This window comes from Mustelus asterias, chromosome 8 (assembly GCF_964213995.1).
Source record: "Mustelus asterias chromosome 8, sMusAst1.hap1.1, whole genome shotgun sequence".
Taxonomy (NCBI): domain Eukaryota; kingdom Metazoa; phylum Chordata; class Chondrichthyes; order Carcharhiniformes; family Triakidae; genus Mustelus; species Mustelus asterias.
The window spans coordinates 128,649,938-128,663,962 of record NC_135808.1 but is presented as its reverse complement, the minus strand read 5'-3'; the positions used below and the strand labels follow the sequence as shown (position 1 = coordinate 128,663,962).

The window sequence follows — 14,025 nt, the reverse complement described above, 5'->3', positions numbered from 1 at the left end:
GAGAGGCACGGTAGAAATTGATATGGTTTATTATGAAATATAGGATTGAGTTTTAATGAGATGTCTGATACTTGTTTATTGAGCTGATAACAGAATAATGAGTGTTGGAACTGTCCCTGCAGATAAGTTTCTGGCTGGAACCAATGCCAATGTTTACCTCATGAAGACGTCAGAGGGTATTCTACCAACCACCGCCATAGCCAACTTCCATCTTTATGGCCTTGGAGTCTCTTCGGATTTCCTAGAGGTAAATTGGCCTTCCAATACTTAGAAAAGAGAGTGGCACCTGCTTCTATCTCACTGAATGCTACAGTTCCTAAACAGAATAATTCTTTGCTTGTTTTTCGAAGATCGGCATCCAAGCAGAGGGACAGTGGAGCAAAGGTCAGTCCTATCTGAGGGGACCGAGGAGTGAACGTCTAATAAGGAAGGTTTGGACAATTCCTTTTATCTTCTTAGACTGTTGCTAAAGTCTCTTCCTCTGGTGTCGGTCACCACCTGGTAGCTCAGCCCATTGCTCAGGCGTGGCCTCTATGTTATTGGGTTCTGAAGCTTTTCATCTCCAAGGGCCACTGCAGTCACACATAATCCTGCCACAATGCAGTTTCCTCACTCGGACACTTTCTATGAAAGGATATTACTTGATGAACAACGGCCGGGATCCTCATTTGCGTTGCTTAAGCTGGACTCACACATCAAGGGACGTGTGGGGATTACTCGACAATGATTTAATTTACTTGTTTTTAATCATTTGTGCAACATGGGTGACGCTGGCTGGCCAGTGGGTGTTGCCCATCCCTAGTTGCCCAAGGGCAGTAGAGAGTCAACCACATTGCTGTGGCTCTGGAGTCACATGTAGGCCAGACTAGGTAAAGACGGCAGATTTCCTTCCCTAAAGGACATTAGTGAACCAGATGGGTTTTTCTGACAATCGACAATGGTTTCATGGTCATCAGTAGATCCTTAATTCCAGATATTTTTTATTGAATTCAAATTCCACCATCTGCCGTGGTGGGATTCAAATCCAGATCCCCAGGAAATTAGCTGAGGTTCTGGTTTAATAGTCTAGTGATAATGCCAGTAGGCCATCGCCTTCCCTGCAATCTGTTTCTCAGATGACATGTTAAACCGAGGCCCTACCTACCCTTACAAGTCAGCGTAAAAGATCCCATTGTCCAGGCCAATATCCATCCTTCAACAATATCCCAAAAAAACAGATTGATTGGTCACAGAAACATACACAATATTCCACCTGAGGTCTAACTAGTATCTTGTATAAGGTCAGCATATATTCCTTGCTCTTGTACTCAATGCCCCTCTTAGTAAAGCCCAGAACATCATATGCTTTATTAACTGCTCTCTCCACCTGACCTGCCACCTTCAATAATCTATACACCCGGTTCCCTCTGTTCCGACCTCCCCTTAGGCATTTTACCCCCTATTTTTTATTGTCTCTCCATGTTCTTCCTATCTCACACTTCTCCGCATTGAGCTTCATCTGCCACCTACCTGCCCATTCCACCAACTTGTCTGTGTTCTTTTGAAGTTCTGCACTGTCCTCTTCATAGTTTACAATACTTGCAACTTTGCAAACTTTGAAAGTGCCCCCTGCACACCTCGATCTGGATCATTCGATAAGCAGCAGTTAGATTTACAATGCTGCTGTAAGGTGATTCTCAAACCCATGCCTTTTTGAAATTATGTCAGATGGTGACTTCTCCACCAACATCACTGTTCATTGATTCTCAGGTGTCCCAAATAAAACCCTTCCCTGGTTGCACTGAGAGGGTGATGGTAATCATTCTTCAACCACTGCCATCCATGTAGCATTGATATTCCCACAGTGTTGTAAGGTATTCAATTCTCAGAATCTTGACCCAGTGACAATTTCCATCACGCAAACCAGCCTCCCATCCATTGACTCTGTCCGCACTTCCCGCTGCCTCGGAAAAGCAGCCAGCATAATTAAGGACCCCACGCACCCCGGACATTCTCTCTTCCGCCTTCTTCTGTCGGGAAAACGATACAAAAGTCTGAGGTCACGTACCAACTGACTCGAGAACAGCTTCTTCCCTGCTGCTGTCAGACTTTTGAATGGACCTACCTCGCATTAAGTTGATCTTTCGCTACACCCTAGCTATGACTGTAACACTACATTCTGCACGCTCTCCTTTCCTTCTCTATGAACGGTATGTATTGTCTGTATAGCGTGCAAGAAACAATACTTTTCACTGTACACTAATACATGTGACAATAATAAATCAAATCAAAAATCAAATCAAATCAAATTAGAGTGGTGGATAACTTGGAAGGGGTCTTGGCGGTGGTGTTTCCATGCATTTGCTGCCATTGTCCAGATTAAAGAGGCGCTGTCTAAGAAGCCATTGGCAAGTTGTCTGCCGTGCATGCTGCACACAGCAGGGAATGGACCAGTCAATGGCTCAGATGTAAACTCTTCCCCGAAGTCCCGCCTGAAATATTAACCTTTCATTTCTCTTTACTGGCCGCGAATCTCTGCCACTCTCCAATTTTGTTTCAGATGTACAGCTTTTATTCATTGTTTTCTCTCTTCTGAATTTTGTTGTCCTCCAGGTGCCTGGGTGGAAATCAATACCAATGATTAAGCCCTTCGCAGTCGCCTACATCAAGTTGTCTGGTCAGGAATTATCTTTCGTTGAATTTCACCAGAGCGATTTACAAGAGGTTAGTCATTTTATTGGCAATTTAAGAAAAAAAGAGAATGAACATTGGTTCACATGAGTTCCAGAGTCCAAAGTCCACTCGGGTCACTGTCCGTGTGGAGTCTGCACATTCTCCCCGTGTCTGCATGGGTTTTCTCCGGGTGCTCCGGTTTCCTCCCACAGTCCAAAGATGTGCGGTTTAGGACGATTGGCCGTGCTAAATTGACCCTTAGTGTCCTGAAATGCGTAGGTGAGAGGGATTAGCAGGGTAAAAATGTGGAGTTACGGGGATAGGGTCTGGGTAGGATTGCTGTACGTGCAGACTCGATGGGCCAAATGGCCTCCTTCTGCACTGTAGGGTTTCTATGGATGATGTCGGCTCTGTAGGTGATGGTACAAAGTCTTCCAGCAGAGTCAGATTAAATGGATCAGTTGTCCTGCCTGATAAAGCCAATTGCTTTGTGGCTTGCCAGTTGGATGTTAGAACAGCAAGCTATTTGTGAAGCCCCAAGTTGTAATATTAAATTGTCCATAAAGCACAGACGTTTGGGTCATGTAACCTTCCTCCTCGCCAATGATTTAAATCAGGGTATGTTTATCCAGCTTCTGGACTTGGCTTTGTTTTCAGGCATGATAATACCTCAGCCATTAGTCATTGAAAGAGATGCCAGCTATATTGAAGATCTGATGTTTGGGAAGCCATTATCATGGCAGACCCATTGGCCGGAGCTCTACCACCTCGCCCGCCTGGAGCATAGAACATAGAACATAGAACAGTACAGCACAGAACAGGCCCTTCGGCCCACGATGTTGTGCCGAGCTTTATCTGAAACCAAGATCAGGCTATCCCACTCCCTATCATCCTGGTGTGCTCCATGTGCCTATCCAATAACCGCTTAAATGTTTCTAAAGTGTCTGACTCCACTATCACTGCAGGCAGTCCATTCCACACCCCAACCACTCTCTGCGTAAAGAACCTACCTCTGATATCCGTCCTGTATCTCCCACCACGAACCCTATAGTTATGCCCCCTTGTAATAGCTCCATCCACCCGAGGAAATAGTCTTTGAACGTTCACTCTATCTATCCCCTTCATCATTTTATACACCTCTATTAAGTCTCCCCTCAGCCTCCTCCGCTCCAGAGAGAACAGCCCTAGCTCCCTCAACCTTTCCTCATATGACCTACCCTCCAAACCAGGCAGCATCCTGGTAAATCTCCTCTGCACTCTTTCCAGAGCTTCCACATCCTTCTTATAGTGAGGTGACCAGAACTGCACACAACATTCCAAATGTGGTCTCACCAAGGTCCTGTACAGTTGCAGCATAACCCCACGGCTCTTAAACTCCAACCCCCTGTTAATAAAAGCTAACACACTATAGGCCTTCTTCACAGCTCTATCCACTTGACTGGCAACCTTTAGAGATCTGTGGATATGGACCCCAAGATCTCTCTGTCCCTCCACAGTCTTCAGAACCCTACCTTTGACCCTGTAATCCACATTTAAATTTGTCCTACCAAAATGAATCACCTCACATTTATCAGGGTTAAACTCCATTTGCCATTTTTCAGCCCAGCTTTGCATCCTATCTATGTCTCTTTGCAGCCTACAACAGCCCTCCACCTCATCCACTACTCCACCAATCTTGGTGTCATCAGCAAATTTACTGATCCACCCTTCAGCCCCCTCCTCTAAGTCATTAATAAAAATCACAAAGAGCAGAGGACCAAGCACTGATCCCTGCGGCACACCGCTAGCAACCTGCCTCCAATCCGAAAATTTTCCATCGACCACCACCCTCTGTCTTCGGTCAGACAGCCAGTTACCTATCCAATCGGCCAACTTTCCCTCTATCCCACACCTCCTCACTTTCATCATAAGCCGACCATGGGGGACCTTATCAAACGCCTTACTAAAATCCATGTATATGACATCAACTGCCCTACCTTCATCAACACACTTAGTTACCTCCTCAAAAAATTCTATCAAATTTGTGAGGCACGACTTGCCCTTCACGAATCCGTGCTGACTATCTCGGATTAATCCGCATCTTTCTAAATGGTCGTAAATCCCATCCCTAAGGACTCTTTCCGTCAATTTACCAACCACCGAAGTAAGACTAACCGGTCTATAATTACCAGGGTCATTTCTATTCCCTTTCTTAAACAGAGGAACAACATTCGCCATTCTCCAGTCCTCTGGCACCATCCCCGTGGACAGCGAGGACCCAAAGATCAACGCCAAAGGCTCTGCAATCTCATCCCTTGCCTCCCACAGAATCCTAGGATACATTTCATCAGGCCCAGGGGACTTATCGACCTTCAGTTTATTCAAAACTGCCAAGACATCCTCCCTCCGAACATCTATTTCCTCCAGCCTATTAGCCTGTAACACCTTCTCTTCCTCAAAAACATGGCCCCTCTCCTTGGTGAACACTGAAGAAAAGTATTCATTCATCACCTCGCCTATCTCTACTGACTCCATACACAAGTTCCCACTACTGTCCTTGACCGGCCCTAACCTCACCCTGGTCATTCTTTTATTCCTCACATAAGAGTAAAAAGCCTTGGGGTTTTCCTTGATCCGACCCGCCAAGGACTTCTCATGTCCCCTCCTAGCTCTCCTAAGCCCCTTTTTCAGCTCATTCCTTGCTAATTTGTAACCCTCAATCGAGCCATCTGAACCTTGTTTCCTCATCCCTACATAAGCTTCCCTCTTCCTTTTCACAAGACATTCCACCTCTTTTGTGAACCATGGTTCCCTCACTCGGCCATTTCCTCCCTGCCTGACAGGAACATACCTATCAAGGACATCCAGTATTTGTTCCTTGAAAAAGTTCCACTTTTCATTAGTTCCTTTCTCTGACAGTTTCTGTTCCCAACTTATGCCCCCTAATTCTTGCCTAATCGCATCATAATTACCCCTCCCCCAATTGTAAACCTTGCCCTGCCGTACGGCCCTATCCCTCTCCATTGCAATAACAAAAGACACAGAATTGTGGTCACTATCTCCAAATTGCTCTCCCACAACCAAATCTAACACTTGGCCCGGTTCATTTCCCAGTACCAAATCCAATGTGGCCTCACCTCTAGTCGGCCCATCCACATATTGTGTCAGGAAACCCTCCCGCACACACTGCACAAAAACTGCCCCATCCAAACTATTTGACCTACAAAGGTTCCAATCAATATTTGGAAAGTTAAAGTCCCCCATGACAACTACCCTGTGACCCCCACACATATCCATAATCTGCTTAGCAATTTCTTCCTCCACATCTCTATTACTATTTGGGGGCCTATAGTAAACTCCTAGCAACGTGACCGCTCCTTTCCTATTTCTAACTTCAGCCCATATTACCTCAGTGTGCAGATCCCCCACGAAGTGCCTTTCCGCAGCCGTTAAACTATCCTTGATTAACAATGCCACTCCTCCACCTCTTTTACCAGCTTCCCTACACTTAGTGAAACATCTATACCCCGGAACGTCCAACAACCATTCCTGTCCTTGTTCTACCCACGTCTCCGTAATGGCCACAACATCGTAGTCCCAAGTACCAATCCACGCCCCAAGTTCATCTACCTTGTTCCGGATGCTCCTTGCATTGAAGTAGACACACTTCAACCCACCTTCCTGTCTACCAGTACCCACCCTTGACCCTGATACCTTCCCCAATACCTCACCACCCTCACTGACTTCTGGACTACAACTCCCTTTCCCACTCCCCTGACAAATTAGTTTAAACTCCCCTGAAGAGCCGTAACAAATTTCCCTCCGAGGATATTGGTGCCCCTCTGGTTCAGGTGCACCCCGTCCTGTTTGTACAGGTCCCACCTTCCCCAGAACGTGTTCCAATTATCCACGTATCTGAAACCCTCACTCCTACACCATCCCTGCAACCACATATTTAACTGCACTCTCTCCCTGTTCCTCAACTCGCTATCACGTGGTACCGGCAACGTACCAGAGATGACCACATGTTTCGACTTGGCTCTCAGCTTCCAGCCCAGCTCCAGAAATTCCTGCTTTAAATCCCCGTCCCTTCTCTTACCTATGTCATTGGTACCAATGTGCACCACGACTTGTGACTGTTTCCCCTCCCCCTTCAGAATCCGGAAAACACGGTCTGAGACATCACGGACCTTGGCATCCGGTAGGCAACATACCATCCGTGAGTCTCTTTTGCTGCCACAGAACCTCCTATCTATCCCTCTAACTAACGAGTCCCCAATAACTATCGCCCTCCCGCTCTCCCCCTTTCCCTCCCGAGCCACAGAGACGGACACAGTGCTGGAGATCCTCTCACTGCGGCTCCCCACTGGTATGTCATCCCCCTCAACCGTATCCAAAGCGGAATACTTGTTGCTAAGGGGAACGACCACCGGGGATCCCTGCACGGACTGCTTCCTCCCAGCCCCTCTCACCGTCACCCATCTGTTTTCAATCCTCGGAGTAACTGTATTCCTAAAGCTTGTGTCTATGGCCATCTCTGCGTCCCTGATGATCCTAAGTTCATCCAACTCCAGCTCCAGTTCCCTAACACGGTTTTGGAGGAGCTGCAGATGGGTGCACTTCCCACAGGTGTAATCAGTAGGGACACTGTCGTCGTCCCTCACCTCAAACATAGTGCAAGAGGAACATTGCACTGCCTGCACACCCATCCCCTCTAGATACCTTGCCAGTACCAGGTAGAAAGTGCAAAAATGAATTCAACTCACCCCTGCTCGCCCTTTCAGCCTACGCCCTGTGAGCCAAAGTCTTATAGCTCACACTCTGCTTCCCACACACTCCCTGCCCGCTCCCGACGCTGCCCGCTGTATACTGCAGCCTACCTTTTATACTTCACGCGCTTAAAAAACCCTTCCCAGACTCCTTTGCTGCCCACTTCTAGTTTTCACTTTAAACTTGAAAAACTGCTGTTAAAGTAAAGGCCAAAAAAATACACACACTAGCTGACTAATTAAATAAATAAACAATTCAATTAATCCAATTAATCTCTCACCAGCACTGCTGCCTTCAATCACCCCTCTCAGCTTGCTCCAGTGGATCAATGAGGGGGAACCTCCCAGGTAACTGACTTTTAAAGTTAAAATAAAAACCCTTCCCAGACTCCTTTGCTGCCCACTTCTAGTTTTCACTTTAATCTTGAAAAACTGCTGTTAAAGTAAAGGCCAAAAAAATACACACACTAGCTGACTAATTAAATAAATAAACAATTCAATTAATCCAATTAATCTCTCACCAGCACTGCCGCCTTCAATCACCCCTCTCAGCTTGCTCCAGTGGATCAGTGAGCAGGCGAGGGTCCGACAATGGAGGCCATAAAATCCCGCCCATAGACTCCACCAGTAGTGTTGGCTTATCAAATACAACTGATCTTCCTGTAGGCCCCTTTGAAATTGGTCTGAACAGTCCGAGGTTGTCTGTTAGTCACTCCCTAGGCATAACGAGGTGAGACATTCCAAAATGGAAAAGAGAATTCTTTTGTCCTGGAAGCTGCGGGGGATAACTCCCAGACAAAGGGTCAACATTCCAAATTGTCTTTGTTCATCAGCAAAGTCCAGATTTAAAATTTTTAAAAAATAACAATAAGGATAAAGTTTTTAAAATATTTACCGTGGTGGGTTTATTTTCTAAACCAATAATTTGTTCAAGGTTTTTTTTAAATATTGTGAATAGAGGTAAGCTATTTCCGTTGGGTTGGGAATGAATGCTGAGTGAAGCCCCAATTTAAAATTGTTGCTCAGAGTGAGGAGAGAGATTTTGTGAAATGTATTTCAAATGCATTTGAATCAGAGCGCATTGAATCTTTTAAGAAAAATGTAAATATTTTAAGCAGAACAACTTACAAAGCAATGAGCAGAAGTCAAATTAGTTCTCCAAGCATGGTGGGCTAGATGATCTTTTTTTTCATCCATTCGTGGAATGGTGGCATTCATAGAACCAATAGAAAAGTTACAGCAAAGAAGGAGGCCATTAAACCAATCTTGTCCATACCTGCTTGTGTACCCTTGCTAATTCTCTGGGCCAGTGGGCTGACAAATGGCAGCTGGAGTTTAATTTAGACAAATGCGAGGTGATGCATTTTGGCTGAGCGAACCAGGGCAGGACTTATTCAGTTAATGGTAGGGCATGGGGAGAGTTACAGAACAAAGAGATCTAGGGGTACATGTTCATAGCTCCTTGAAAGTGGAGTCACAGGTGGACAGAGTGGTGAAGAAGGCATTCGGCAGGCTTGGTTTCATTGGTCAGAACATTGAATACAGGGGTTGGGACGTCTTGTTGAAGTTGTACAAGACATTGGTAAGGCCACACTTGGAATACTGTGTACAGTTCTGGTCTCCCTATTATAGAAAGGATATTATTAAACTAGAAAGAGTGCAGAAATGATTTACTAGGATGCTACCAGAACTTGATGGTTTGAGTTATAAGGAGAGGCTGGATAGATGGGACTTTTTTCTCTGGAGCGAGGAGGCTTAGGGGTAATCTTATGGAGGTTCATAAAATAATGAGGGGCACAGATCAGCTAGATAGTCAACATCTTTTCCCAAAGGTAGGGGAGTCTAAATCGAGAGGGCATAGGTTTAAGGTGAGAGGGGAGAGATACAAAAAGGTCCAGAGGGGCAATATTTTCACACAGAGGGTGGTGAGTGTCTGGAACAAGCTGCCAGAGATAGTAGTAGAGGCGGGTACAATTTTGTCTTTTAAAAAGCGTTTAGACAGTTACATGGGTAAGATGGTTATCGAGGGATATGGGCCAAATGCGGGCAATTGGGACTAGCTTAGTATTAAAAAAAAAGGGCAGCATGGACAAGTTGGGCCGAAGGGCCTGTTTCCATGCTGTAAACCTCTATGACTCTATAACTCTAATCCCACCTTCCTACATCCGGCCCATAGCCTGTGGCTTACAGCACTTAAGGTGCAGATCCAGGTGCTTTTTAAAGAGTTTAGGGTCTCTGCCTCCACCACCAACTCGGGTAGCGAATTCCTGACACCCACCACCCTCTGCATAAAGAAGTTCTTCCCCATGTTCCCTCTCCACTGACTGCCACTAATCTTGAATTCATGTCCCCCGGTTCTAGAGTTTGCCCATCCCGAATTGCGCTTTATAAGGTGGTGGTGAGCTGACTTCTGGAACTGCTGCAGTCCATGTGCTGTATGTCCACTCACAGTGCTGTTCCTGAGGGAATTCCAGGATTTTTGGCCCAGTGACAATGAAGGAATGATGATATATTTTCAAGTCAGGATGGTGAATGGTGGCACAGTGGTTAGCACTGCTGCTTCACAGTGCCAGGGACCTGGGTTCGATTCCCTTCTTGGGTCACTGTCTATGTGGAGTTTGCACGTTCTCCCCGTGTCTGCGTAGGTTTCCTCCCACGTTCTGAAAGACATGCTCGTTAGGCGCACTGACCTGAACAGGTGCCGGAATGTGGCAACTAGGGGAATTTCACAGTAACTTCATTGCAGTGTGAATGTAGGCACTACTTGCGACTAATAAATAAACTTTACTTTAACTTTGACTTGGAGGAGAACCTACAAGTAGTGGTGCTTCCATGTATCTGCTGCCCTTGTTTTTCTAGGCATTAGATGTCGAGTGTTTTGGAAGGGGCAGTTGAAGAAGTCTTGGTGAGTTGTTGCAGAATGTTTTATAGTTCATACACACTGCTGCCACAGTTCACCACTCGTGAATAGAGTGTTGCAAACCTCCAAGTTGGCTTTAGAATCATAGAATCTCTACAGTGCAGAAGGGTTTGCACCGACCACAATCCCACCCAGGCCCTATTCCCGTAACCCCACTGTGGTGAACCATAGATGGTTACCACTATGGGTACTGAACTATAGATGGTTATCACTATGGGTACTTGTACATATGTTATTCTGCTTGCTGTTGGGGTTAGGGTTGGGGTGTTCTACCTGTTGGTATTGTTCTGTGGTACACTCCAGTTGGCTCTGCCTTCCTATAGGGGTATAAAGGTCACTGCACTTCCTAGTGACCCTTTAGCCTAGGATTGTATTGTTAAGCAGTATGCTCTATTCTTGTTGCTAATAAAAGCCTTTATTTCCCGAGTACGATCGAGCATCTTGAGTGAATTAATCGCCCATCACCCACACAGGGAGAATGTGCAGACTCCACACAGACGGTGACTCGAGGCCGGAATTGAACCCAGGTCCCTAGTGCTGTGAGGCAGCAGTGCTAACCACTGTGCCGCTGTGCCGCCCCATGGTTTTGGATGGTTATAAACCCAAGAATGAACTTGGCATAGTCAGTAAGTGGGCACCATAATTACATAGGGTCACTAGACACCCATGTCACTATGGGTTCCTCTCCACAGCCATCTTACCCCATTTGTCTGTAAAATCTACCGAATTCCTATCATGGGGGAGTTGCCCAGGCTGTAACCCATCCCCAAAACAACGTAATGACCAATCGAAAACTGTGTGAACAAACAGATGGAAAACTCACTTAACTTCACTTCATGTTGCTTGCCCAAAGTAAAGCCTCCTCCCTACTTCACCCACAACAAATCACTCCCACCCACTCCCACCGTTACACCCAAGGTCGAACTCGGAACCATCAGGAGGTGAATCCACATTACCTCACCCAATCAACTGATTTCCAGGAGCTGGAATTTATAGGATTGGGAGGTCCCACCAGCTGACACTGAAGGAGTGAACGGAGGATCCCTTCCGTCCAAGGTCAAGTGGGAATTCCCAGAGTTGAAAGGAAGGTAGTGCTGCTGGATCTCAAAGGTGGGAAAGTGGAATTGCTGGAAAAGAATAACCATTATCACACTGAGTGAAAGAACAGGCTTGAGGGGCCGAACGGCCTACTCCTGTCCTATGTTCTTGTTGGCACCTGGGTTTTGCCAGGTTACCAATATTAAATTGGGAGATTGATGGAATTTCCAGTGTCAGGCCTTGAACTCTAACTGTTTTGCATGTTTTAATTTTTTTTGTCTTGCATAGCTAAAGAAAGAAAAGATGGAGAGAGTCCTGAAGAAATTCGCAGACATGCTTCAGACTGGAATGTCAATACGCTGGACCAAACCCTGGCTGGTATCCGAGATTCGGCACATTGTGCCAACGTCACTTGGCCTGCCAATGGAGATAGCGTTTTATTACACCGTCGTTTCAGCAGTACAGGGTAATGATTTCGTGGACAGCTGTGATAGGGAGCTGAGGGAATTTTACCGCGGGCTTCAGGACCCTGACGTTAAGCTGAAGAGAGTCCCTGAGCCTGCACGTGCCAGCGGCGCGCCAACCTTACTGCAGGCCTCCAAACTGGTCACCTCTGGGTCCTGCGGTCGAATTGAGGATGGTGGGTGGGCCAACTCCTACTGCCGCTGGCCCAGTCAGAGGGTCGACCGCTCTGAAGCCTGAGGCAGCCCCACGTGGAGGCTGCTGGAGCAGGCCAGAAACCTCAAAATGGAGGCACCCTTTGAAAGGAATGCCAAGCACAGGGAGACCTCCCCCACCCCCATCCCCACCTCGGTTCTGCACTACCACCCCACCCCCGCCGACCCCCCACCAGGGGGCTATAAAATTCACCTCAGCGTGTCTGAAATAAATGCCACAAATGCACAGGAGAGAAAGAAATTTGAGAAGAGGCAGGCTCGCGTTCACAGAGAATCATAGAATCCCCAGAGTGCAGAAGGAGGCCATTCGGCCTATTGAGGCTACACCGACAGCAATCTCACCCAGGCTCCATCCCCGTAATCCTACGTATTTACCCTGCTAATCCCCCTGACACTAAGTGTCAATTTAGCATGGTCAATCAACCTAACCCGCACATCTTTGGACTGTGGGAGGAAACTGGAGCACCTGGAGGAAACCCATGCCGACACGGGGAGAATGTGCAAACTCCACACAGACAGTGACCCGAGGCTGGAATTGAACCCGGGTCCCTGACGCTGTGAGGCGGCAGTGTCAAAGGGACTTTGTCCTAAAACATTAGCAAATCTTTTCCCAGTTTTAACATTGACTGGTATGCTGTGCATTATCCGTGTTTAGTGCGTAAGAAACAATACTTTTCACTGTATGTTAATACATGTGACAATAATAAATCAAATCAAATCAAATTTATTTCAGAATTCCAACATTTTCAGTATTATTTTATCCTTGATCAGAACAAAGCCAGTTCACTTAAATTATCATTTTCTTTCCCCAATGAATTGTTCCAACAGCCAAAGTGAAGCTTACTCTCGGTTCTTCCAACTTTACAATGGATCAGCTCCTGAACACCAGCATTCAGAGTGAAGTTCAGTTCACCTCAAGGTACGTATTTCACACAAATATAATTAAGCTGCCTGAACGAAGTGGATAAACGTTTCTTAATCGATCGATATCAGTTGACCAAATTTCTTTTCAACTCTGAATTGCCTCTCAATGTATCTGTTTTTATTTTACTCCAGTTCGGTCAAAGATGTTATTGCTATTATGGGGATAAACACCCCTCTGATTCAGACAGGAGTCGAAGTGCAGTTGAAGACAAGTACCGTGCTCCCTATGAACTTCACGGCAAGAGCAAACTTGAAGAAGGGAAACATCAAAATTGAAACACCCCCTTGGCAACAGGAAGATCAGCTGTTCTCTGCTAGGTAACGGAAACTCTATCCAATTATCCAAAAGGTCATTTTTCTTTGACTGCTTCTCCAACCTATGACATCAATGGCAATTTGCATTTTATATACGCCATTAACACTACAAAAAGGTACTCTTTTTAAAATGTATTCATTCATGGGATGTGGGCATCGCTGCCAGGCCAGCATTTATTGCTCATCCCTGAGGGCAGTTTAAGAGTCAACCACACTGCTGTGAATCTGCAGGCCATGAACATTTAGGCCAGATCAGATAACCATGGACAGGTAGACAAGATCAGATAACTATGGATATGTAGCCCAGACCAGGTAATCATGGACATAGAGCCAGACCAGGTAACCATGGACAGGTAGGCCAGACTAGGTAACCATGGAATTATAGCCAGACCAGGTAATCATGGACATAGAGCCAGACTAGGTAACCATGGACATGTAGCCAGATCAGATAACCATGGACATAGAGCCAGACCAGGTAACCATGGACATGTAGCCAGATCAGATAACCATGGACATGTAGGCCAGACCAGGTAACCATGGACATGTAGGCCAGACCAGGTAACCATGGACATAGAGCCAGACTAGGTAACCATGGACATGAAGGCCAGACTAGGTAACCATGGACAGGTAGGCCAGACTAGGTAACAATGGAATTATAGCCAGACCAGGTAACCATGGACATGTAGGCCAGATCAGGTAACCATGGACATGTAGGCCAGATCAGATAACCATGGATATGTAGCCAGATCAG

General features: G+C 46.2%; 1 protein-coding gene across 2 annotated transcripts in view; it reads left to right on the top strand.

Moving 5' to 3' along the window:
- Positions 1–14,025, top strand: part of LOC144497551 (vitellogenin-like) — a 107,526-nt gene that overhangs the window by 48,167 nt on the left and 45,334 nt on the right. For both annotated transcript variants that reach the window (XM_078218971.1, XM_078218970.1), the window contains exons 14-19: positions 123–247; positions 351–431; positions 2,593–2,703; positions 11,647–11,824; positions 12,864–12,954; positions 13,092–13,277. In XM_078218971.1, the coding sequence (XP_078075097.1) occupies positions 123–247; positions 351–431; positions 2,593–2,703; positions 11,647–11,824; positions 12,864–12,954; positions 13,092–13,277 (772 nt within the window). The remainder of the gene's footprint in view (positions 1–122; positions 248–350; positions 432–2,592; positions 2,704–11,646; positions 11,825–12,863; positions 12,955–13,091; positions 13,278–14,025) is intronic.